The sequence below is a fragment of the Erpetoichthys calabaricus genome, chromosome 17 (genome assembly GCF_900747795.2).
Source record: "Erpetoichthys calabaricus chromosome 17, fErpCal1.3, whole genome shotgun sequence".
NCBI lineage: Eukaryota > Metazoa > Chordata > Cladistia > Polypteriformes > Polypteridae > Erpetoichthys > Erpetoichthys calabaricus.
In genome coordinates, this window is record NC_041410.2 from 59550357 (window position 1) to 59576629 (window position 26273).

General features: G+C 40.4%; 1 protein-coding gene across 9 annotated transcripts in view; it reads right to left on the minus strand.

Moving 5' to 3' along the window:
* Positions 1–26273, minus strand: part of tp53bp1 (tumor protein p53 binding protein, 1) — a 476929-nt gene that overhangs the window by 84806 nt on the left and 365850 nt on the right. For 7 of the 9 annotated variants that reach the window (XM_051920203.1, XM_051920206.1, XM_051920207.1 and 4 more), the window contains one exon: positions 7780–8210. In XM_051920203.1, coding sequence (XP_051776163.1) covers positions 7780–8210 — 431 coding nt within the window. The remainder of the gene's footprint in view (positions 1–7779; positions 8211–26273) is intronic. The other 2 variants (XM_051920208.1, XM_051920205.1) reach the window with 1 other exon arrangement.

Genomic DNA, 26273 nt, shown 5'->3' on the forward strand with positions numbered 1-26273 from the left:
ATGGTCAGAATTCAGACATTAGTATGCATAGAGAGCTATTAAGGAAGTGGAAGAGTGGAAAAGTTTAAACACCTAGGATCAGTGGTTGCTCAAGATGAAGGACTTCATGAAGGTATCTGGAGTATTGTGCCATCAAAGAATCGGGGTAAAGGTGTAATAAAGGTAAGGTTTTTAAGATAGTAATTAAGACCAGCAAATATGTATGGAGCTGAGGCATAGGCATTAAAGAGAGTGCAGTAGAAAGAAGCTGGATGTGGCAGAAATTAGATTGTTGTGATAGATGTGCTGAGTTACAAAAAATTGCAGAATAAGAAAAGACAAAAAAAGAAGTACAAAAAAATTAGTAGAAATATCTAAAGAAGTTCAGATAAGTAGGTTGATGTGGTATAGACATGTGATGAAGAGTGAATTAATATACAATTTATTTTTGTATAGCCCAAAATCACACAGCAAGTGCCGCAATGGGCTTTAACAGGCCCTGCCTCTTGACAGACCCCCCAGCCTTGACTCTCTATGAAGACAAGGAAAAACTCTCAAAAAAAAAAAAACCTTGTAGGGAAAAAATGGAAGAAACCTTGGGAAAGGCAGTTGAAAGAGAGACCCCTTTCCAGGTAGGTTCGGCATGCAGTGGGTTAAATATATGGGTTAAAGAATGATGGTAATGAAAGTACAGGAGGGGAAGTGGGGGAGGTCAAAGAAAATGTGGATAGCTACAGTAAAGGAAGATTTAAAGGAAAAGGTTCTGTACGAAAAGGAGCTGTACGAAGAACATTTGTCAAACATATTGATTCCACATAGAACTGGGAAAAGAATGAAGACGAAGAAGTGCTACAAGGGATTTTACAAGAAATGTTACAAAGGAAGACTGTGAAAATGACAAAACAGACTCAATGCTCAAGAATTGCTGTGTACTTTTCAGTTTCCCTGCTCCTTACACTGCAAAACATTTTTTCTTAACAAGTAAAAATTTCTTATTTTAAGGTAATATATCTAATATTTTGCCCCAAGAGATTAAATATCTAATGTTGCAATGACACTTGCTAGATTATTTTGCTCAATTCAAGATAACTGGTCTTAAGCTATCTGACTTAGATATAAAGTGTAATTCCAAGACAATTTCGACTTAAAAAAAGCACAACTGTGAGAGAAAAAACTTATCAACTACAGTGATGAGCATAGCAGGACATATATTCTTATTTCAAGAACCAAAACTTTCTAGGTTTATCTTGTTTTAAGAAATGAGTAAGACACAACCCCGAGACTTAAATTAAACTCTTTTTATTCCAGAAAGGTTTTAGAATACAACCTTAATTTTGTTAACAACTACGCCATTTCAAATTAACACTTGCCTAATTCAGTGGCCTCTCTCTGTAACTAGTATGATTTAACAATTGGATTCCCTGCAAAGGGTAGAACTTTACTATATTCAAATGGTAACATTTTTCTTCAGATCAAAATGGTTTCCACATTTAAAAATAAATGACCCAAAAATGTGTTTGGTGGTTTGATGCAAGAGTTTTGTCACTGTCAAATAAATGGCTTAATCCAAACAGGGTCACGGGGGTCTGCTGGAGCCAATCCCAGCCAACACAAGGCACAAGGCAGGAACCAATCCTGGGCAGGGTGTCAACCCACCACAGGACACATACAAACACACACTAGGGCCAATTTAGAATTGCCAGTCCACCTAACCTGCATGTCTTTGGACTGTGGGAGGAAACCGGAGCGCCCGGAGGAAACCCACGCAGACACGGGGAGAACATGCAAACTCCACACAGGGAGGACCCGGAAAGCAAACCAGGGTCTTCTAACTGCGAGGCAGCAGCGCTACCACTGCGCCACCGTGCCGCCCTTTTGTAATTTATACAAAGTCTATATTAATTTACAAATGTTTTGATAAACTTTATCATGGCGCCAGAGAATGATAGCATGTTACATGTTAATTAGTACACACAAGTAAGAATTTCACAGTACTCATGTAGCAGTTATTTAGTTCAATACAACATAGTGTGAAAATACTCCATATCAATAGATAACTGAGCACATATTGTTTCTGTATTTTATCAGGAAGTAAAGATGATGACTACTATCTTGTTTTTAGTTAACTAAAAATTTAACAATGAAAATATAAGCGGTCAGATATTTGAGCAATGCTATCTTTGATTACAAATTTCATTTATGTTAAATAAAAGTAAATATTTCCATTTATGTCCATATTCATAAACAGTTTATTGATAACTGGTGACTATTTTCAATGTCCTTTTCCTGTATTTTTTTTTTAACAGGAGCTGCAGTTTTCTGTGCAGCAAGATAACTTACAAGACAGCTGTATATCTCCCTCCTCTTCTGAATGCAATGCTCTAAAAAATGCCAGTCTTTCACCTACCCCTCAATCCAGTAAGCAAGGATGTTCCACAAAACTTTTAAGAGAAGCCAGCCCCTCTAAAATCATTCAACTACCAAGCCCCGAATACATATTTCATAGTGACAGTGAGTTGGAGCAGGTCAGAAAACATTACTTTGAACTGCAGCACATAGGGAAAGAGGAGTATTGTATTCTTTCAAAGGATCTTCGCTGTAGATTAATTAGAAATATAGTGACCAACATAGTGCCCATACTGAGGACAACAACAAGGGAAGACAGATATACCTCCAAACATGAGGTTTCTTCAATGGCAAAATGTATAGTCAAGTATTATCCAATGCTACGTGCAGCTGAAGTTCAAAATTCATGGGTGAGTGTAAGTAACTAGTTTTTATAGGGGTTTTAGACTGAGCAGTCACACCTTGTATTCACTTGCACACTTTTTAAAAGAGTGTAATCTCATTACAGGAACCTGTGTTTAACACTAGAATTACCAGTCTACGAAAAAACTCATAGATCCGGCCCACCTTAAAACCATTCGCAGCTCTCTTTTGTCTTCTAAATGTGCCGATTAAGACGAGCCAGCAAGCAGCCGGCTATTCCATCCCCCAACGTCGCAGAGCGTTCACTAAGTTTTCCCAGCTCTTGCCTTGTTTGATTATCTGGGAGTGACTGAACTGCTAGAGTTTTAGTGTGGAAATAATAGATCGCTATTTGAAACACACACATTTCATGTGTGTTCCATTTCTACAGCAATCTGTGTAAATACATTTTTAAAACAGAAACGTTTTTCATATTTTAGTAGTAAATGACAAAATGTAGGCATAAACTATATAACGTATGAAGTCTGAAGTCCAAAGATCAAGTAAAAACACTTCCACAAAAGGTTCAAGACTGATACAATAGCTTCCGTGGCGTAGCGGTAAGATTTGCTGACTTGTAATTGAGAGTCCCCGGTTCGATCCCCACTCATTCCTATATTTGCCGTTTTCAGTAGTGAGCTCCTCTTTTTGTTAATATTATACAGTTCACACATACATTTGGTTTGCGTCTGTAACACACCGTGTGCATTTATAGGACTTGTAAAAGTTACCGTTTTTTTTTTTTTACTTTTATTCTCTCTAAATCACGATCACGATACATACTACCCCCCCACCAGGGATCTGACGCTGTTATTTTTTATTTGAAATGGAATAACTGGAGATGTGAGTGGTGTTTTGAGACAATGGAACTGGACATTCTCTCATCTGGAGGGTTAAAAGCTGACACACAAACGCTGGCGAATCTGCCTTCTTCGTATTTCACCGTCACTTGATTTTTTTATTCGGTTTTATTGAGTGTTCCTGCTCATGCTGAATTAGAGTGCAACTTATGGTGAATGATGTCAAAACAACAAAAAAACACAGACGTAGGTATATATGATATTTGGAATTATTCGTTTTATGACCTGTATAGTACATTTCGGAAAACTTTGTGGCACGGAGATTTCCCGGTTCGATCTCACTCACTCCTATATTTGCCGTTTTCAGCACTGAATAAGCTCACACGCTCTAACACTCGACCCCCCCCCCCCCCCCCCCCCCCCCCTCAAAAGAGCAGCTTACTACTGAAAATGGACATAAAATTTATAAATTGGTATGCACTGTAAATCGTTAAGTTTAAAATGTCGATCGCGGTTATTTCTGTTAATTAATTCATGCTTTTTAATTAGAGTCAGAACAGGAGCTTGTTCAGCTTATTCAGCTTCTGATCTGACTCAAACAGCGCCAGTATAACTTCACACCCAACCTGACGCTGTTCGTTTTCAAATAATATTGCATTACTTCGACAATGTTTTCTGATTGGTACTATTCGCGTCATAAAATGATTTCTTCACATATATTTGTCTCTTTCTTTTTTAAAATGTGCGTTGTAGCACGCAGCAACTGGCCACCTTCATCTTCCTGCGCACACTGAATAAGACAGCGCTATATGCAATCATCAGATTCAAATGTTAACAGTTATATAGCACAGAATGGAAATCAGCAGTTCTTAGCATTGCACCACGCAAGCTGTCATATCAACCGCCTACTGTAACTTGCTTTCTTTTTTCTTCGGTTATATTCTTGAATAAAAGTGCACTTGTTTTATTATACTTTTACATGGGGTAGGGAAGGATCCTGAACACGACTGAGACAATGAAAAGTGAATTAAAAAAAAAAACAAAACAAAGCTAACCTTTGCAAATATCATAAATTACACCGGCTGTTACAGACTGAAATCAAATGTATCTTTTTATTCTAAAATAGTAAAAATAAGAACACTTCACATCTCATAAGGGAGTCAAGCAGGATCGAACTCATGACCTTCTGATTACCAGTCAGCAACTCATACTGTTGCGCCACGGCGGCAATCATAGTAAATAGGTGTCAATGTCCCACAATAAGGCAGCTTTTTTTGGCGGCGGCTTTTTTTTTGTACCTTTTATGAAAGTGTTTCTTTGATATTTGGACTTCAGGCTTCATACATTATATAGTTTATGCCTACATTTTGTCATTTGTTACTAGAATATAAAAAACGTTTCTGTTTTAACAATGTGTTTACACAGATTACTGCAGAAACGCAACACACATGAAATGCGTGTTCCAAATAGCGATTTATTATTTCCATTCTAAAACTCCACTCACTCCCAGATAATCAATCAAGGCATGAGCTGGGAAAAGCTCGTTTACGTTCTAAGTCGGTGGGGGGATGGAATAGCCGGCTGCTGGCAGCATGTCTTTTATCAGCACATTTAGATGACAAAAGACGCTGGCAGAGAGGTGAGAACGGTTTTAAGAAGCGATTTAAGGTGGGCCGGATCTACGAGTTTTTTCGTAGGCTCTGGTAATTCTAGTGTTAAACCCCTCACCTGTAATATAACCAGCTACATCCAGGACACCACTGACTTCTTAAAAAAACTGTCTGCTTTAGGCCTCTTACCTGAGGGAACCTTACTGGCCACTATGAATGTTGAGGCACTTTACACAAACATCCCCCATGATGATGGCATATTGGCATGTGAAATGTGCCTCAAACAACATGATTTACCCACAAAGTCAGTAACAGAAATGATAAAATTCACTCTGACACATAATCTATTCTCTTTTGGACAAGATTGCTACTTGCAACAAATGGGGACTGCAATGGGCTGTCGGTTTGCACCTCACTATGCAAACCTACTTATGGCAAAATTGGAGGAAGATTTCATGTCAATGTGCATCGTAAAACCAATGTTGTATCTCCGTTACATAGATGACATCTTCATAATCTGGACTGCCAGTGAGAAGGACCTCCTCCATTTTCATAATGCATATAATTGTTTTCACCCCAACATAAAGCTGAAGCTGAATTACTCAAAAACAGAAGTCAGCTTCCTTGACACCACCGTTCAACTGAAAGACAACACCCTTGTAACTTGTTTTTCACAAACCGACAGACAGACGGACCTACCTGAAAAGTGATAGCTTCCACCCCAAGCATATAAGGCGCTCCATTATTTTCAGCCAAGCAATACGGTTCAATCGTATTTGCTCAGACCCGACAGACCGGGATCAACAACTGCAGGAGCTCAGACAAGATTTCATCAGACAAGGTTACACCCCCAAAACAACAGACATTCAAATAAGAAGAGCTACTGCCATACCCAGAGACAACCTTCTGGAATATAAAAACAAAGACAACAAGAACCGCATCCCCCTTGTTGTCACCTACAACCCACATCTTGAAACACTTCGAAAAATTATAAAAGAACTTCAGCCAATACTAAACAATGACCAAACACTGAAAAATGTATTTCCTGAACCTCCCCTCCTGGCATACAGACAACCACCAAACCTTCAACAACTAATTGTCCGAAGCTCCCTAAGTGAACCAACAGAAAATGGTACATCTCCATGCCTACAGAAAAGATGCAAAACATGTGCCCACATCTATGATACAGACCGTATAGTTATACCACACTGCCAACTTGAACATCACATAAAGGGATCATTTTCCTGCAGATCATCTAATGTAGTCTACCTAATTTTCTGCATGAAATGTCCTGACACTGCACTCTATGTGGGAGAAACTGGACAAACACTCCGCCAAAGAATGAATTTACACAGGTTCCACATTAAACATGGCAACACAGATGTTCCTGTAGCGGCCCACTTCAACAGCCATGGACACTGTGAGAAGGACTTTAAAGTCACAGTGCTTATGGGCAGCTTCAAAACACAGCAAAAGAGAAAAGAATGGGAAGTCAAATTCATGCTAAAATTTAATACTTTACAACATGGATTGAATAGTGACAAGAGTTTTATGGCCAGATATGAGGATTGTTTACATCTCTCAGAATAACAGACAACCTGTCTACAGACCCACATTGTTTTGAAAAAACTCATTACAAACTTCAAAAGACTTTGTTAGACAGTTATCTTATCCAGAGATCTTGACAATACATTGTTCTTTTCTCTCTTGTTAAATTAACCCTAGCCTGAATGAATCTATTAATTTTTTACATTTAAAATTTCTCATTTAAAGATTTACCAATGTTGTTTCTTGTCCTAGAGTGTGTATATAAACATAGGGAACTCCAGTTTCTGTATTACATCTTGCCTGAAGAATGGGCCTGAGTTGCCTCAAAAGCTTGCATATTGTAATCTTTTTAGTTAGCCAATAAAAGGAGTCATTTTGCTTGGCTTTTCTCTACATTCATAATGGCTAACATGGTACAACACCCTAGTACCCTAAAACAGTACTGTATCTCGCCCCATTGGCATATAATTTTGCTTATTTCAAGCGTTTATTTCTTAATAATCTTTTTTTTTCTTATGCTGTGATTTTTGTAAAATAATTTTCCTGTTTTAAGATATATGCTCTAAGATTAAATATTGGACTACCTATTTCAAGATGAGCTAACTTGTTTCAAGTAACAAGACTTTCTTTCTCCACTGGTATTAAGAATTTTCCACTTATAGTAGTGATTTATTCTCTTGTTTCTTGGCCTTCATTTTTCAGTGTGCTAAAATTAAGAATGCAAAACTACTGAATTAAAAAATTTTCTAATATTCAGTGTATTTCCACTGTAGAAAGTCTAATCTCAAGTAATTTTGTTCTAAAAAACAGCATTTTCTACTTATTTGAACACCTATCGGAGCTTTCTTGTTTCTAGACTGGAACTAACTTATTTTAAGATAGTCTTGGCAAGTACAATGATCTTGCTCCATGGACAGATAATTTCACTAATATTAAGTCATTTTCTCCTGAAATTCTTATTTCTTACCTAAGTTTTTTTGCAGTGTAAACAAGGATTAGAGGTGCATGTACAGGCTATCGAACAGAAAAAAAAGTATGCCATTAAATTAATAACTAAGCAAACAAATTCTGTTAAGTACAGAAAATGAACTCACCTGAACTAAAGTATTCATCATCAGAGAGAGCTGTAACTTCAGTTTCTAGAGGAATAGGATCACAAAGAAGTATGTCTTTGCCCAGAACATCACATTCATAGCCATCATCAAAAAGCAGCCGAAAGCGTCCATCTCCCACATCACGAATGATGCACCCAGAGTAGAAATAGCCATTGGATGACCACTTTGCAACAACACGAAGGCCTACAAAACTGTTGCTGCTAGTATCAGTAGACTGTGGTGACAAAAGGGCAATTTCTGGAGAATTAGAGCGCCGCAGTGCCCCACGTGGTGAGGCTTCACAGACTAAATGAGATTTGTTGGAATCCGGCTGAGAGCAAACATGTGTGAATGCTGTGATACTTTCCTCAGAAGATGAGCTGACAGAACTTGGTGTCTTATCCTTCTGTGCCATAATCACATCATTTCTACTAAAGTAAGCAGAGGGGAAAAAGGAATAACATCATTACACATTATGGGTGGAGATATATGGGAAAAAGAAAACCTGCAAAAGTAGAAAACAAAATTTAAAAAGAAGAGAAACAGAGAAAGCACATTAAAATGAGAAATAGGCAATGTCATTACACAGAGTATTAAAAAAAGATTTCACCCCACTACTATAAATATTTTGTGTTAGCACTCAATTCTCACATGACAAAGGGACCCATTTAACGTGCTCCTTAATACAACATGAAACAGAAAATATATAAAGTTTCAGCATAGGCTTGGTGTGATTATTTTAAGATTACATTAATGAATTCATGTCAAATTTAGAAAACAAACTAAACTGATCCCTGTAAAGAAAATAAGATTTTCTTTTTTCCAATTTGAGGTCCTGTATTATATCCCTCAGGGCACCAGTAAAATATGTGCGGCCCCACTACACAGGCTGTGATATTTACCCTCCTGTACTTTTGCTGCAGCCTTAAAAAAGGTGTTTGTTTTGAACTTACATTTATTAACAGTAATATTTGCTGCTAGTACTGTTATACTGCCTATGTTTTTGGCTAGGGATCTGTGCCGGCAATGTGGTAGTTGTGACAATGTGCTATTAGCGTATGCTACCAACCTCTCTCTCTCTCTCTCATAATATAAATAGACCATTTCATGAACAGCACCTGTTGTCATTTTCCCCCGAATTTGCAACAGGTTCCCCAGAAGTGGAAAACATCATGTGTTGTCCCAGTTCCAAAGAATCCAGTGATCCCAAGGACTTCAGACCACTTGCTCTTTCTTATTTCATACACCTTTAAGTCCTTTGAGAGGCTGGTCCTGATACAGCTCCATCCCTTTGTTTCAAAGCACCTTAAGCCTCTGCAGTTTGCCTATCAGGCACAAAAAATGTGGTGGATGCTCTGATCTACATGCTCCACAAATACTAATCCCACTTGGACAAAGTGGGCACCCCAGTCAATGTTCTTAGATTTTTCCAGTGCCTTTAACACCATTCTGCCTCATCGACTGGAGAAAAAGCTACAATATAAAACAGACTTTAAAAGGGGGTCTTCAAGAAAACTGACAGGTTTAACACTCCTGTAATCGTAGTGTTTTGGTGCTATTTTATAATTAGTATTAGTTATCTTGCAACTCTCACAACCCTCACTGAAAGTTTACTGGGCTCCCCCGGTTAAGAACAAGTGGTACAAAATATCAGTTTATCAATGAGTTAAAGAAGGTGGGTTAGGAAACCAGATAAAGGTCAAGTAAACAACAAAGACTGTACCAGGAGCAGGTTGATGTACACTAAATGTTTAATTAAAAAACTGGATAGTTGTCACATGCACACACATTTTAAGTGTAATATCTAAACTAAGATATTGAAGAACAAGGATATACAGTGGTGTGAAAAACTATTTGCCCCCTTCCTGATTTCTTATTCTTTTGCATGTTTGTCACACAAAATGTTTCTGATCATCAAACACATTTAACCATTAGTCAAATATAACACAAGTAAACACAAAATGCAGTTTTTAAATGATGGTTTTTATTATTTAGGGAGAAAAAAAATCCAAACCTACATGGCCCTGTGTGAAAAAGTAATTGCCCCCTTGTTAAAAAATAACCTAACTGTGGTGTATCACACCTGAGTTCAATTTCCGTAGCCACCCCCAGGCCTGATTACTGCCACACCTGTTTCAATCAAGAAATCACTTAAATAGGAGCTGCCTGACACAGAGAAGTAGACCAAAAGCACCTCAAAAGCTAGACATCACGCCAAGATCCAAAGAAATTCAGGAACAAATGAGAACAGAAGTAATTGAGATCTATCAGTCTGGTAAAGGTTATAAAGCCATTTCTAAAGCTTTGGGACTCCAGCGAACCACAGTGAGAGCCATTATCCACAAATGGCAAAAACATGGAACAGTGGTGAACCTTCCCAGGAGTGGCCGGCCGACCAAAATTACCCCAAGAGCGCAGAGACGACTCATCCGAGAGGTCACAAAAGACCCCAGGACAACGTCTAAAGAACTGCAGGCCTCACTTGCCTCAATTAAGGTCAGTGTTCACGACTCCACCATAAGAAAGAGACTGGGCAAAAACGGCCTGCATGGCAGATTTCCAAGACGCAAACCACTGTTAAGCAAAAAGAACATTAGGGCTCGTCTCAATTTTGCTAAGAAACATCTCAATGATTGCCAAGACTTTTGGGAAAATACCTTGTGGACTGATGAGACAAAAGTTGAACTTTTTGGAAGGCAAATGTCCCGTTACATCTGGCGTAAAAGGAACACAGCATTTCAGAAAAAGAACATCATACCAACAGAAATATGGTGGTGGTAGTGTGATGGTCTGGGGTTGTTTTGCTGCTTCAGGACCTGGAAGGCTTGCTGTGATAGATGGAACCATGAATTCTACTGTCTACCAAAAAATCCTGAAGGAGAATGTCCGGCCATCTGTTCGTCAACTCAAGCTGAAGCGATCTTGGGTGCTGCAACAGGACAATGACCCAAAACACACCAGCAAATCCACCTCTGAATGGCTGAAGAAAAACAAAATGAAGACTTTGGAGTGGCCTAGTCAAAGTCCTGACCTGAATCCAATTGAGATGCTATGGCATGACCTTAAAAAGGCGGTTCATGCTAGAAAACCCTCAAATAAAGCTGAATTACAACAATTTTGCAAAGATGAGTGGGCCAAAATTCCTCCAGAGCGCTGTATAAGACTCATTGCAAGTTATCGCAAACGCTTGATTGCAGTTATTGCTGCTAAGGGTGGCCCAACCAGTTATTAGGTTCAGGGGGCAATTACTTTTTCACACAGGGCCATGTAGGTTTGGATTTTTTTTTCTCCCTAAATAATAAAAACCACCATTTACAAACTGCATTTTGTGTTTACTTGTGTTATATTTGACTAATGGTTAAATGTGTTTGATGATCAGAAACATTTTGTGTGACAAACATGCAAAAGAATAAGAAATCAGGAAGGGGGCAAAAAGTTTTTCACACCACTGTAATAGACAAAGGCTTTTATTTAGGCTGGTTGTGCTCTATGCTAAGCACCTCCTGTCTTTAAACCAATCAGAGAATGAAATGTATGCATTGATTAGTACTGTACGTAAATTCAATAGTTTATAAAATTAACTTCTTTTTTGTTTCTGTGACCATTCTCATCATGCTATAATAGACTGCTGTTAGAGATGCTCTCCCCTCAGCTTGGTGCTGCAGGTGAAATAAATGACGCAGATGGGCAAGCTTTTCTCCTGCCTGATTACTGACTAAAAGGTTTTATCAGACTTCTCTTGTTAAAGGAGTTTCTTTCTTTAATGAAGATGTTGATTTCTAGCACAGGTGAGCCATTGTTTTTTAGCAATCAACATGTTATTTCACTTTTTCATTAGAAACCCGTGCAACTGTGAACAAAGGGCAGCATTCAAAACCTTAAAATGAACAAACTGTACTGCTGCACCTTCATTTTTATTTGTAGTGTGCTTGCTGCACTAATGAACTTGTGATAAGCAGTCTGATGCTTTAGATCCTGCAGATTCCAGTGATGGACTTACACCAAATCCTGGACTGATTCCTGCTCAGTACACCTTGCTGGCAGGAAAGTCTCCACACTTAAAGACCCTGAAGTAGATGAAATGAAACTGAGAATGAAATGTAATTCTGCCATTTCAATACTCATTTAAATATTCTGTAATTTAAATTTAAAGAGTTTGCAAATTCTGTAATTGACAATGATATGTGAAAAAGAGGCCCTAGTGTACAGCGATCTTAATCCAAACAGCACTTGTTTCGAATCTCCTCAGGAGACAATTACCCAGCTCCCTCTCACTGTTATGAGCTATATGGTTTTGATTATGGCTCACGATTTACCACGGCAAGAATTCGTAAATTCCGCGGCATGTTTATTTAAATTCCGCGGCATAAAGACTAATTCGTAACCCAAGCAAAATAAATGCAATTTTTCTTATTCTTAATCCTTAATAATAATCAATCATAATTCGTAATACTAATCAAATAGGTATATCAAAGCGTTCACATCCGCACATTTTAATCCACAGATTTGCTTTAGGCAAACGATGCTGAAACATACGTAGGCATAATATTATTCTCAACAAACTATCGAATAATGTTTCTAAAGTTATTGTTTAATTATTGTTGAAGAAAACGGCACTGTAAGCTCGTAGGTTTTCTTGTGACAGAGAATATCACTGTGGTGACAACACCGATCCATATTTTGAGAACGAACGTTCCACATCAACAGAAGAGATCGGCAACGCAATGTAAACTTTAGCAAGAGCTGCTAAGCGAGGCACGCCAAAAAGCAGTGATATCTGCTGGAATTACTTCATGAGATGCTATGTCCAGATAAGCTTGCCATTAATCTGCTGCAGCCATCATTGTTGGCACTGATTGTGCATGATCAGCAAAATTCTTCGATAAGAGTGGTAGCTGTCATGGATCAAATATTCTCACAGATCTGAATAGGTCTATTGCCGGCTGTTTGGTTCCCACAAAATATTCTTCAAGTTTAGCAGCAGCATTGTGCTTTGCATCTTCACAGCTGCTGGTGTAATTGGAAATCCAAACGATTTCAGGCAAGACAGTAAGTCAGACACTTTGTTGTAGACATCAACAGCCATGAATGACTGTGCCTCAGAAGAAGTCAGAGTGTTCATAATTGGCTAGCAGTGAACAGATACAAATTCAAGTTCAGCTCTCAGCTCGTTAAGTTTATCAGTACTTTGCAGCAACGCCGACAGCTTCTTTAACTGGACTGTAGCTTCACTGTGTTCGATTTCAGTAGCAATGAACGAGATATAATAGTCTAGATACTCAGAGTGATACAGCACAGCCTCGAAACAAGAGTTCCATCTTGTGATGACTGCAGTTGGCGGCATGACTGCCTTTTCAACTTTCATTTGTCGCAGATGATGAAGATATCTAGTACGACGTCCTGATGCTTTGGAGAATATGGCCTTGAAAGAAGCAGCCAGCATATCACAAAGTCGTAGTGCTTCACGAAACTCTTCTCCAACTAATGACATGATGTGGGCCCAATGTGTGACATGAACGCCATTTGGCAGTATTCCTCGCAAACTGTCACGAAAACATTTTTTCATATAAGCTGCATTATCCGTAACGAACGCTACAACATCACTGCAGTGCACATTAACCTCAGTCAGAGTATGGATAATAAGCTGCGCAATGCTTACATTGTTCACTTCGGTTAAAAAAATCTATGTTCACTAACATTGCTGTACATTCATCTGGTTTAAAAGCATTGAGCGGTTGAATAAGTACATTCACAGCATAACGTCCAACAACATCCGTTGTTTCATCGGCAATAACGGCCACTTTCTGTCCGGCTAGCTTCGCTATTATATTAGCCTGTTGTTGGTTGAAAATTCTTGTAACGTATAGTTCCCTAAGTGTATTAGCCTGCGGTATTCCAGCACCGCCCTTCAGGTTCTTCTGCATAAAACTACGCTTTGTAGGGTTGTCAACTTTCTCCAGCGGTATATTGGCTGCCATAAATGCTTCAACCAGTTCCATCACTAATGTATCTTTGGCAGCAGTTGATTGTTCAATGCATCCGGTAATAGTACTTTGTCGTTTGCTGCTTGTGCGGTCATTCGTGGCCTCATGTTGTCGTTTATTTGCACACTGTGTGTGCTTTTTTGTCCCCAGATGATCAGTTATAGTCTGGCGTCTAACATGATCAACCAGTTCGTTACAAGTCTTGCACCACAGTAAACCACCTTCGGCATAGAATTTATCCTGTCCAAATTCTTTAACTCGCTGTCCCGGTCCAATATTCACTACAGTTTTATTGCGTTGCTTGTTATTGTTATTGGCCATACTGAAAGATTAATTTTACTAAATTTAAATAAGCCTAATTGATTGTAAAGTACACTATAGGTCAAACTGTTACTACAGCCAATAAATCGATTTAAAAATTGCTACAAGTACCACCAATGCTATAAATCGACTTAAAAAATTAATGTTTACTCTTCCAATGGAAGGGCTAATGACGTAATGAGATGATGCAATAGGCTAAAGAAAGAACTTAAAGAAGTAAGCAAAACTAATCATACTAATATCAATATGCCTCAAATGGTGAGATTTCATTCAGATTTGGTATTTTCCGCGGCAGTTAGGTTAATTCTGCGGCGTGGCTTTTTACCGCTGCAAAACCCTAAATTCCGCAGTGTGGCGTTAAATTCCGCGGGATGCGGTAAATCGTGGGCCCTAGTTTTGATACAGTTAAATCAGAAAGTATTTGGACCTTGTGACGGTGCGGGTTGACAGGGATGGTTTCAAACAACTTTTGAATACTTTAGACCCAAGATACACACTGCCCAACCAAAAATAATTCAAACAGCTCTGCCTAAATTATATGATTCATGTCACCAAACTCTGATGCATAAACTGCAGAAGGTTTTTACATTTTGCCACAGCAATGGATTTATGATTAAGCCGAACATCTAAGCCATACCTATCCTTAACAATACATTTCAATGACAAAACAACTGGAAAGCTACTGTTTGCAACCATGCTACTTCCCAGAAGACCAGATAGACAACATCATTGTGCAAGGTCAGAATGATGCGCTGACATTATAGTCACTGTGAGAAGACCGTATGGTTTGCATGACAACAAACAACAGGGCTAAAGTTGTCAGTGCACTAAGAATTATTTTGAACATAGGCTTCACATATTGCCATTGTGGAATAATAAAAAATTTGAATCAATATATTAAATAATAGTTGAACAGAGAATCTTGGACTGAGGACCTTTTGACCTATTTTTGTACTTAGATAAACAAATCTAAAATGCCTTGATGATTACTATCTGTGTGCATTTGGGTGGATGGAAAATATATTATTATGCAACCCAGCTGATGCTAAGAAAATGTATATGTATATATTTGCAAGTATAAGAATTCTTTGTGTTAACCATGAATGCATTAAGATTGTTAAAAGAGGGAAACCATTAACTGTATAATCATTTAACAGTATAAGTATATTACTAGTTTGTATTAATAAGCCATGGATTAATTGTTTATTAATAAGACTTACATATAAAAATTAAGTGTGTACACAAGCTAAAAGGACAAACTTACAACATTTCTGTCAAACTGCTGACTCTTAGTCTGTACTCAGGAACAGGCTTTTTCACTTCTTCTTTAGTTGTTTGAACAAATGTGTTGTAATATTACTAAAATCCCCCAAAGAATTGTGTAACCTTACCTAATGTTAAAGCTGTCACTGTAAGATGTAAGACTCTCTATAAAAAGGAAACTCACCCCCCCCAAAAAAAGGGGGCTATTGTTGGTAACTGTCAGTGACACAAAGCTGACAGGAGCTGCAGTAGGTCTCTCTACTCACCAAGAATAAAGAAATTGCTTTTTTACTCTACATCTGCTGTCTGCCTGCTGTTTGCCTCGAACCTTCGACCACAGTTTTCTGGCGCCCAACGTGGGGCGGAGACGGACAGGTGACTCCTCGAGCGGGATCATCCAGAGGACCGGTAAGAGGACCGATTCCGGCCGGAAAGGGAGGACCAGCTCCGGCAAAAGTTAGGACTGGCCTGCCTCGGGCGAATCCTGCGAGAGAAGCCTCTGGCCTCCTCCGATTGAATACGAAGGTCGAGTGAACTGGAAGTTCCCTAGCAGGATAAGAAAATTCTTGGTGAGTAGACCGAGGGAATCCGATTGAGTGAATGACATAGCTCAGGGATTTGACCGGGTTTACGGGAAAGAAAATTGAGAAATAAAATACTGTTATCACCTAACGGATAGTAAACTGGAAAGCAGGGAATAATACTTGGGTCCCTCGGGGACAGTGTAAGGTGCTGAGAACATTAGTAAGTTACTCCCCGTGAAGTGGAACAGAAAGGGGTGAGTGGCACACACCTAGAAATAGAGGAAAGGGAGTAAAATGAGTAGAATATATATTGAGTATCTGGGAAAAACACTGTGTGGGAGGACGAGTTTCTGTCTTTAACGTCTGGTCATATTCCTGCTCCTACGGGTTAATCTGTGGTGGACACCAAGAGCGGTTACCAACTAGGAGGCACTTGACGAAGGGATCGGCATTGACCTGTCGAAAGTCCCGGACTCCGTGCTGAACAGATTGTCAGTCTGCTAAAGCCACGAAACCACAAGAGTATTGATCCGGGAGCGGAAGGGACTGGAGATAGAACGTCGCGAGGGCTGATCTATTCTTCTGCGGTCCAGAGCTATTTAGTTATGGGAAAGCAAAATAGTAAAACGGTCAAGAAGGTTTCCACGGGAAATCAAAAGTCTCTGTTGGAAGGACTATTTTTGGAAAACATATCAGACTCCAGTTCCCACTCGGGTCCGAAAGGAGGTTCACCTAGGAAACTAATAGAAAAGAAAACCGGGTTAGATTTTAAGAAAGCGTGTAAAAAATGGAATAAACAAAGCGGTGGTAGATGGCCAATTAATGGAACTGGGGAATATTTCAGAAATACAAGAAATAAGAAAAATTTTGTGTAGAAACACCCAAGGATGCTCTAATAAGAGTTCTTACCGAATGGATATGTTTGATAGGTGGGAACTAGTGATAAAGGATAGAACCCTGGAGGCAGCACAAAAGCGTAATGAATTGCTCGCTGCTGAAGTTAAAACCCGGAAAGAAAAGGAAGAAATGTTATTACCTTTGCAAAAAACTAAGATAGAATCAGAGCCCGAGAATAAAAGAAAGAAAACAGAAAAGAAGGCCCCCCTATACCCCGTTATTTGTCCACCCCCTCCATACCAGCCTCCACCCCCACCTACCCTTCCACTTCCTGTCCCCACTGCGCCCCAGGCACCCCAGGTAGCCGACGAACCATCTGGAGCAGTGTTCTTTGATGAACAATATCATTATGACTCATCCTCTCACTCAAATCCTGATGACGATGATCCAGACTCCAGGGGCCTCATGTATAAACGGTGCGTACGCACAGAAATGTTGCGTACTCCCGTTTCCACACTCAAATCGCGATGTATAAAACCGAAACTTGCCGTAAAGCCACGCACACTTCCACGGTAACTCATACCTTAGTGTACGCAATTTCTCCGCTCAGTTTTGCAGACTGGCAGCACCCAGCGTCAAAGTAGTGCTACTGTTCCTGCGTGGTCACCCTTTCTTTCTTAGCTCCACATTCCTGACGTGGCTTTATAAATCCACTGAAAATTAACCTGCAGTAATATAATGGTCCAGGGAATAGCCATAGCATTCCAAATACCATAACTGCTTTAGCGTTGTAACTCTCACTGTATCTTCTTCTTCTTTCAGCTGCTCCCGTTAAGGGTTGCCACAGCAGATCATCTTTTTCCATATTACTCTCACTGTACCACTCGGAGTATTTATATCACTGTATCTGAGTGAGGAATCACAGCAGCAGCTGATCGGAAAGAGAAATATCGGTATACAGCATGAAGCAGACGCTGCCTGAGCCACGGCAAAACGCTTTAGAGACTTCCCAGTACGGACTTTGCGGTTTAGAAAAGGTTTCATCCCAAGAACTATAAACATACTCAATCAGTCCATCAAGTGCTCCTTGTAGAACTGTTTACTTATAAGTACAATTACCTCACTGTAAACTTGCACTACAGTTATAATATTACACAACCTGCGCCACTTTATAAAGCGCGTATTTACATATGATGACGGTATTCATTTTTAAGATGAAATGCAGCAAAATATGTTGATTATATTATACAGATAAAACTTTTAACTTCATTTAAATAATCTGTATTGTTAATAATTAAACATGTGAGGACACAGTGCTGCAGCGCTAGCTAGTTCAGGGATTGTTCCTGCATTGCGTTGTATTCTTGCTGATGCGACACTGGAATGCTAGACGGATAGAATAATTAAACATGTACTACGAAGATATTTCAATGTTCCTTAAAAGTTTTGAAGAATCTGCGTTTTAAGCTTACAGATGGCTTCACGTCTATATAGCTGATTGTGTGGCGATTGGGTTTTTGGAGAAAGAAAAGTAAGGACAGGAATTGGAGGTTAGTACATTTGAAAGAGACAGTACTTCTATAGTAAATTATTTCATCGAAGGTCGCGCATGGCGCCACAAGCCTCTTGCGTGAGACATGAACAAGCACTGCGCCACCGTGTCCCCGTTTAATAACATGCTTTCATTCCTATCATCATGAAAAAGATATCACGTATACATCTCAGTATTTTAATTATTCAGAGAGCTGTAATATCACGAATGTAATGGATTATGTGTCCTGTCGGAGAAAGAGAAAGCCCGTTTAAGAAGCTGGTAGTGATTCACACATGTAGAGCACATAGAAGATCAAATACAGAACAAAGCATTTAATGTGCCACTTTAGTTACAATGGGATTTGAGAAACTAGTAAATTAAACGATTTTAAGATGAAGTTTATGATGTTCTACTTTAATGGCAAAATAAACTACGTGATTAAAGTGGAAATTTTGAGATTAAAGTTGACATTTCGTGCTTTTTTCCCTATTTTTTTTGTCTGTACCCTAATAAGCTTTCATATGACACTCAGACGGTGGGCTATGACTCGCCTTTTCACGGCGACTTTGATATGTAATTTCTTTTTTAATTTCGGGCACTGTACAACTTTGTGAACTTGAGCCTTCGAGTTTCTCCGACACTCTGTCACTCGATCAACTTCCTTTTGTTGATTATACCACTGTGTAAACCAACAAATAGTACGTTTTTCCTTTGCCTCCACTTGGTATTCGCTGAAATTCTTATATTTCCCCCCGTGATTTTCCCATTGTCTTTTCACAGAAGGCTATTTATATTGATTTGAATATTCAAAGAGGCGTAATTCTGGGAGGAGTTGGGGCGGGACAGAAGGCGCGTGCACGTACGTTACTTTTCACGCTGATCGGGATTTATGTAGTGGAAGAACGTGAAAGTTTGCGTACGTACAGATTCCTGCATCTGGATTTTTCTGTGCATACACACATTCCCGCTTTTGTGCTTACGCCATGTTATAGTGTGAGTTCTACGCACGGCGTTATACATGAGGCCCCAGGTCCGGGCATCAGTGGTCGGATCAATCCCCAATCTCTCACCGAACTAGAAGTCAGACTTCTCATCCGGCCCCAACATCTGGATTCAGCTTTATCTCCCCAAAACCCCAAAAACCTCCCGACTCGACATTCTCATGCCCCCTAATCGAGGTCCCTAACTCCCGACACGACCCCACCCAGGCTGCAGAACCCAATAACCCCACTACTGTAATGATTCACCGTAATTGGGATATTCAAGAATTAAAAGATGTGGTGTCTGAACTGCCCGACCCTAAGGAAGTTGGTGGGCTAAAATTCATGGAGCAGCTCCAACAGCTAGATGATATGTATAAACCCAATGCTGCAGAATGGACACAGGTGCTGCGATGAAAACTAGGTACCACATGGGCAACTGTGAGTCGGGGGACGAGGAATGGACAACCTTGGGCTTGGGATCAAAGCCTTAACCGTGGTGGGGGGCCAAGAAGCCCAATTTGTACAACAATGGGAAACACTGAGACAAACTATCGCAGAGAAATATAGGAAAGGCACAGACTAGTCCCTTATATCTGCTGCCAAACAGAAGAAAGACGAGACAGTCGATGAGTGGGCACACCGAATACAAGACCTTACGGCAAATCATTCAGGCCTAGACAATGCCAATGATTGAACTCGCGCTGCCGTTCCCCCTTTTGTCTCGGGACTGAGAAGTGACATTCAAAGCAAAGTTCGCACGTCCTGCATAGGCTGGGAAAGCGCTGCATTCGAGGAAGTGAAACGCCATGCAGAGCATTGTGAGAAACAGACTAAGCAAAAAGAATCTGATGCACAAACTAAGCTATTAGCAGCACAGTTGCAATATTACACAGGGGGAACGAGCAGGAGGAGAGGATTCCAAGGCCATGGACGTGGTAACTTCTCCGGAGGATGAGGGTGTGGAAGGGGACGGGGGTTCCTGTCTTCCAACCCTAACAATCCCTTCGCTCAGACGCCCAACCCTTCGGAGCAAACACCAGCGTCATATGCCTGCTACGACTGCGGTGAGATTGGAAATTTCAGATGCGACTGCCCAAACAAACACCCACCACCACCATCTCCTCTTCTCGAGCCTAACGACATTCCTTGGTCCTAGGGATTAGCAGGGACCCCCAGCCATTTCCTCCAGTTTCCTTTGCTTACTCGTCATGCTGACACAGATCCTTTACTGACTTTGATAGTAAATGGCAAGGAAGCTGTCTTCCTTGTGGACACGGGAGCCACATGCTCCACTTTATCACTGTTGGAGGTCCCTGCCTTGAAAGACACTGTGAAGGTCCTCACTGCTTCAGGACAGCCACACACTTTACTAGTTTCAAAGCCTCTGCAAGTGCAACTCAGCACCGACAGCTCTCCATTAACTCATTGCTTCCTGTTAAAGCATCTGTGCCCTGTCAACCTACTAGGAAGAGACCTCATGACTAAACTGTCAGTCTCAATCTCACTGACAGAACAAGGATTTTACTGCTCCATTCCTAAGCTCCTGTGCCAAATCTCTCCATACCCCAAACCCTCTTTTGCAGCCTGGACCCTGGACATCTCCCCACACACCCTTCTCCTTACAGCCCTACACTCTTTTCCTTCATGTCTTTTTCCCCACTTGCAGGTCCCAGACACCCTACACTGTACTGCCCAGTACTTCCCTGCCAAATTAGACACACCTTGGTTAGAATCTTTTCTCTCTTCAGGTACTTGCCCAGAGACCCTTCATATCCCTTGCATTTTCATTTCATCTACTAAAGCTGCTGCTTCAGTTCACCTCACATATTCACAAAGCATTTTCTATTTAGGAGGTTCAGTCCCCCATGTGTCCTTGGCCAAATCTAACACCGTTCATTGGGTCGAAATGGGGGACTGGGTTGAGCAATGTCTAAATAGGACTGATTGGCTATACATCGGACCAGGCATTTTTGACACTTCAGACCATTTGATAACTAAGGTGTTAATCCAGATTGACCTGCCGGTCATTCGTTCCCTCTGTCACCATCTCTTTCTCTATGCTCTCTACAAACTGATTTTTTCCCATGGCTTTCTTCAATTCCTGACACCCTATGGTCTCAGGGAAAGAACGATTTTGGCAGGATCGCAAATTGTGAACCTCTGGTAGTTTTTCCGAAATCATCCTTCCGTCCTCGCCGTGCGCAATATCCTCTTTCTCCCGAGGCCGAACTCGGAATTGCGGCTGTACATAAAGAGCTTGTTGAAAGGGGGCTATAATTCCTATCCAATACTCTCCTGTAAACTCTCCTATTCTACCAGTAAAGAAAGCTGACAGCTCTTGGTGCTTTGTCCAAGACCTCAGACAAGTTAATTGTGCTATTTTTCCTAGGGCACTGATTGTCCCTAATCCTTCCACTATTCTCTCTTCGATTCCTGCAACGGCTCATTACTTCTCAGTAATTGACTTAGCAAATGCTTTCTTTTCCATCCCTGTGCATCCTGATTCACAGTTTTGGTTTGCTTTTACTTTTCAAAACCGCCGATGGACATGGACTGTTATGCCACAAGGTTATACAGAGTCTCCTTGTGTATACGGCCAAGCGCTTGCTCAGAACCTGGAAGGCTTCTGGTCTCAGGAGGAGTGCATTGATACAGTCGACGATTTATTACTCTGTAGCGAAACAGAGAAAGCATGCACACAAGATACAGAATTATTACTCAAGTATCTTGCAGAAAATGGGCACAAGGTCTCCAAGGCCAAGCTACAGCTAGTTCAAACCACCGTCAAGTACTTGGGTCATGACATCACGTGTGGTACCAGAGCTCTGTCAAAAGACCGCATAACCACCATCCAAAACCTTCCCAGACTGGTCACAAAACAACAGGTCATGTCTGTATTGGGCATTTTAGGTTACTGTCGACAATGGATTTTAAATTTCTCTGAAAGAGCACAACCTTTACAAAATCTAGCTAACACTGCTGACCTTCCTCTTTCTGGTCGCATACAGTGGAATGAGAGGCTGAGAAGGTTCTATGTGATTTAAAAAGTGCACTACTTTCTGAACCAGCTTTAGGACTCCCTGACTATTCTCGTCCATTCACTCTGTTTGTGGACGAAAAGGGGGGATATATGAATGCAGTACTAACACAGCTCCATGGAGAAAAACAGAGGCCAATAGCCTATTTTTCAAAAAAAATTGGATCCAGTGGCTACGGGACTTCCAACCTGTCTCAGAGCAGTAGCAGCCACAACAGAAGCCATGCTAGCCAGTACAGATATAGTGCTCATGAGCCCCCTAACAGTAAAGGTGCCTCACGCCGTACACTCCATTTTAGTACAGGCCAAAACCTCACATCTCACTACTGCTAGGGCAATAGACTATCAAAACGTACTCTGTCAAATGTCACAATTGAAAGATGCTCCACTTTAAATCCAGCCACTCTTCTTCCCACTGAAGAAGAAGGGGAGCCACATAACTGTTATGATGAAATAACTAAGGTCTTAAAACCTAGGCCAGACCTGCAGGAAACTCCACTAGAAACAGAAGTACTCTACATAGACGGATGTTCCTTGAGATTGGATAATGGAACACCTTCAACCAGCTATGCAGTGGTCAAAGGTGACCACCTGCTGGAAGCAAACCGAATTTCTTCAAGTTTAAGTGCGCAAGTAGCTGAATTAATAGCTCTCACCCGAGCTTGTCAGTTGTCAGAAGGAGAAATCATAACAATCTATACTGATTCCAGGTATGCTTTTGGAGTCTGCCATGATCATGGAGCATTATGGAAATTGAGGGGATTCAAGACCAGTACTGGCAAGCCCATCCAACATCAAAAATTAGTAGAATCCCTCCTAGAAGCCATAACCAAACCATCTAAACTAGCAATAGTGAAATGTCAAGCACACACTGGGCAGCAGGATCCGGTTAGCAAAGGAAATGACCTGGCTGATCACTTTGCTAAACAGGCTGCCTATAATAACACACCAATCTCTTTATTCCAACAGAAAGATGACAAAGACTCTGATAATCAAATTATCTCTTTACAGAGTGCAGCCACGGACAGAGAAAAGAGAAAATGGTCCAAAGAAGGATCCCTCTCTGATGGGGTCTGGACCCATAAGCAAAATAACAAACCTTTCCTCCCAAAAGCTTCTTTCCCAGGTATGGCAAAAATCGCACATGGCCTGGACCACGCAGGAAAGGATGCAATGATCCAAGATGTCGAGCGACATTGGGAAGCCGTAGGTTTCTCCACGTATGCAGAGCAATTCTGCAGACGCTGTGCATTATGTCAAAAATTTAATGTAGGTAAAGGTACCCAGGTAAGTCCTGCCGTCACACCTAATCCAATGGGTCCATTCGAACATCTCCAAATGAACTTCATTGAATTAACACCGTCTAAGGGCTACCGTTACTGCTTGGTAATTGTCGATATTTTCTCCCGATGGGTGGAAGCTTTCCCTTCCAAACATGCAGACGCCAAAACTGTGGCAAAAGCCTTGATAAAAGAAATCATTCCAAGATGGGGAATACCACAGAAATTGCAGACTGATAATGGTACCCATTTTGTGAACTCTGTAATAAATGAATTGACCACTTGGCTCCAGATAAATGTACATCATTACTGCAAGTACCATCCTCAAAGTGGAGGTATTGTAGAGAGGTGCAATGGCACACTAAAATCTAAATTGGCAAAAATCTGTGAGCAGACAAATCTAACCTGGCCTGACGCTTTACCCTTGGCCTTAATGGGATTGAGGGGGAGGACACACCGGCAGTTGGGACTTTCGCCGTTTGAAATTCTGACCGGACGGCCCATGCCTATCGGCATGGTTATTGGAAATGTCAATCTGCATACTGTGGACAATGATCTTCTCTCCAGTCTTACAGGTGTCCGAGCATCCCTGAAAGAGGTCCACGAGCAGGTTAACCAGGCTTGGCGAACCAGTCCTCCACCAAAGGAGTCCCAGATTCCCCTGGGAACCTGGATACTGGTCAGAGACACCCGAAGGAAGCACTGGCATCAACCTCGCTGGATGGGATCGTTCCAAGTACTGCTATCCACACCTCACGCCGTTAAAGTCGAAGGACTTCCTGCCTGGATTCACGTGTCGCATTGCAAAAAATGGCACTCATAGCTCTGCTAGTCCTAATCTTTTCTATCCATCTGACTTTGGGACAACGACAAACAGGTGGTGACCATCTGACTCACCAACTGAAGCAAATACATGGGGACTTTCCCACGTTAACTTTCGAAATAGGGAAGACTGCCTCATTCCAGATTGACTTTTGTGCCATTGCTCCCTGTGGATTCAGCAGACTAGACAAATGGAGACTGTCTGAAAAATATGTCTGTGTGACCTACACCTATTATGAATCTGACTTCAGTTTTTTGACTAGTGAATCTGAGTGTGGAAATTGGAATGAGGTTTTTGCAAATACAGGACAATATGACTGGGGTTATCAGCCCTGAAAGGCTCTACAATATGGACTTAAGACTTGTTTTTCTATAATTAAGGGTCATAATAATGACAAATGCTCGGAAAAATAATTGTAATCCACTTGTAATAACGCTGAAAAATCCTTCTTTGCATGACTAGGGTATATACGTTTTAGGGGCTTACGTCTCCGGCATTGATACACCTCTTGATGAATGGTTTATATCCACCTTTGGCTCTTGGGGCCAATGGTTTAAATCCATTTTTGTTTCCCTTTTAGTTGCTTTAACTGTTATTCTCTTGATTGGCTGTTGTCTTATCCCGTTAATCCGTTAATTTATCCAGAAGTTTTTCACTGCCTCAGTAACTAAAGTTTATTTCCTCCACACAGAACGCATGCATCTTCTCAGTCCACCCTCGATCAGGATTGTTTTGTTTGAACTATTCTTGTTCAAAAAGGGGGGAATGTGGAATAATAAAAATTATGAATCAATATATTAAATAATAGTTGAACAGAGAATCTTGGACTGAGGACCTTTTGACCTATTTTTGTACTTAGATAAACAAATCTAAAATGCCTTGATGATTACTATCTGTGTGCATTTGGGTGGATGGAAAATATATTATTATGCAACCCAGCTGATGCTAAGAAAATGTATATGTATATATTTGCAAGTATAAGAATTCTTTGTGTTAACCATATGAATGCATTAAGATTGTTAAAAGAGGGAAACCATTAACTGTATAATCATTTCAAAAAACTGAAATATCACATTGACTTAAGTGCTCAGACTCTTTACTTAGTGCCTAATTCAAGCAGCTTTGGTAGTGATTACAGTCGGGTCTGTATTGAAGGAGTGACACTTCATAGGAGTTACACAACAAAGGAGTGACATAAATACTGTATTAAAGGAGTGACATTTTATTGGAGTCACCTACCACACACAACTGAAAGTACGCTCGCCAAAACAATCGTTGCTACCACTTGGATGGTTGGTTGGATGGTTGTCACTCATTTGAAGTTTATATGAGGTTTCACTCCTTTGTTATGTCACTCCTATGACATGTCACTCCTTTGAATAGGACCATTACAGTCTGGATTTGATAAAAACTCTGCACACTGGCCATTGTTGTAGTTCACGGCCGAACAGGACCAGCAGGAGAGATAAAGAGCCACAAACAAATATATTGGGTTTCTAAACAAAGGTGCAAAGGTGTTACTGACAAGTATATGGACAAAACGGTGTCATGTGGGATTTGTATCACAGTCCAAAGCCAATGACAAACAAAATAATAAAGAAAAATGGTGATATTTACAGTAATTACTGTGAAATCCAAAAAGAAAAAATCAAGTGTATATACAAAAAGTGCACCAAAACCCAATCAATATGAATACATCCACGAAAACCTTCACTATGAGTAGGTGGTGTCTAAAATAAAACAAAAAAGTAAAATATATTCAAAAATATGCACTAGCTTTAACATACTCACTTTCTGCTTGTTTGAAAGATGGAAAATATCACCCCTGCTTTTCATTCTAGGGGTTGTTAATGTCATCCAATCCTCCCTCACAGCGCTCCCTTCCTCCAGTTTTGCTGACTTAGACAC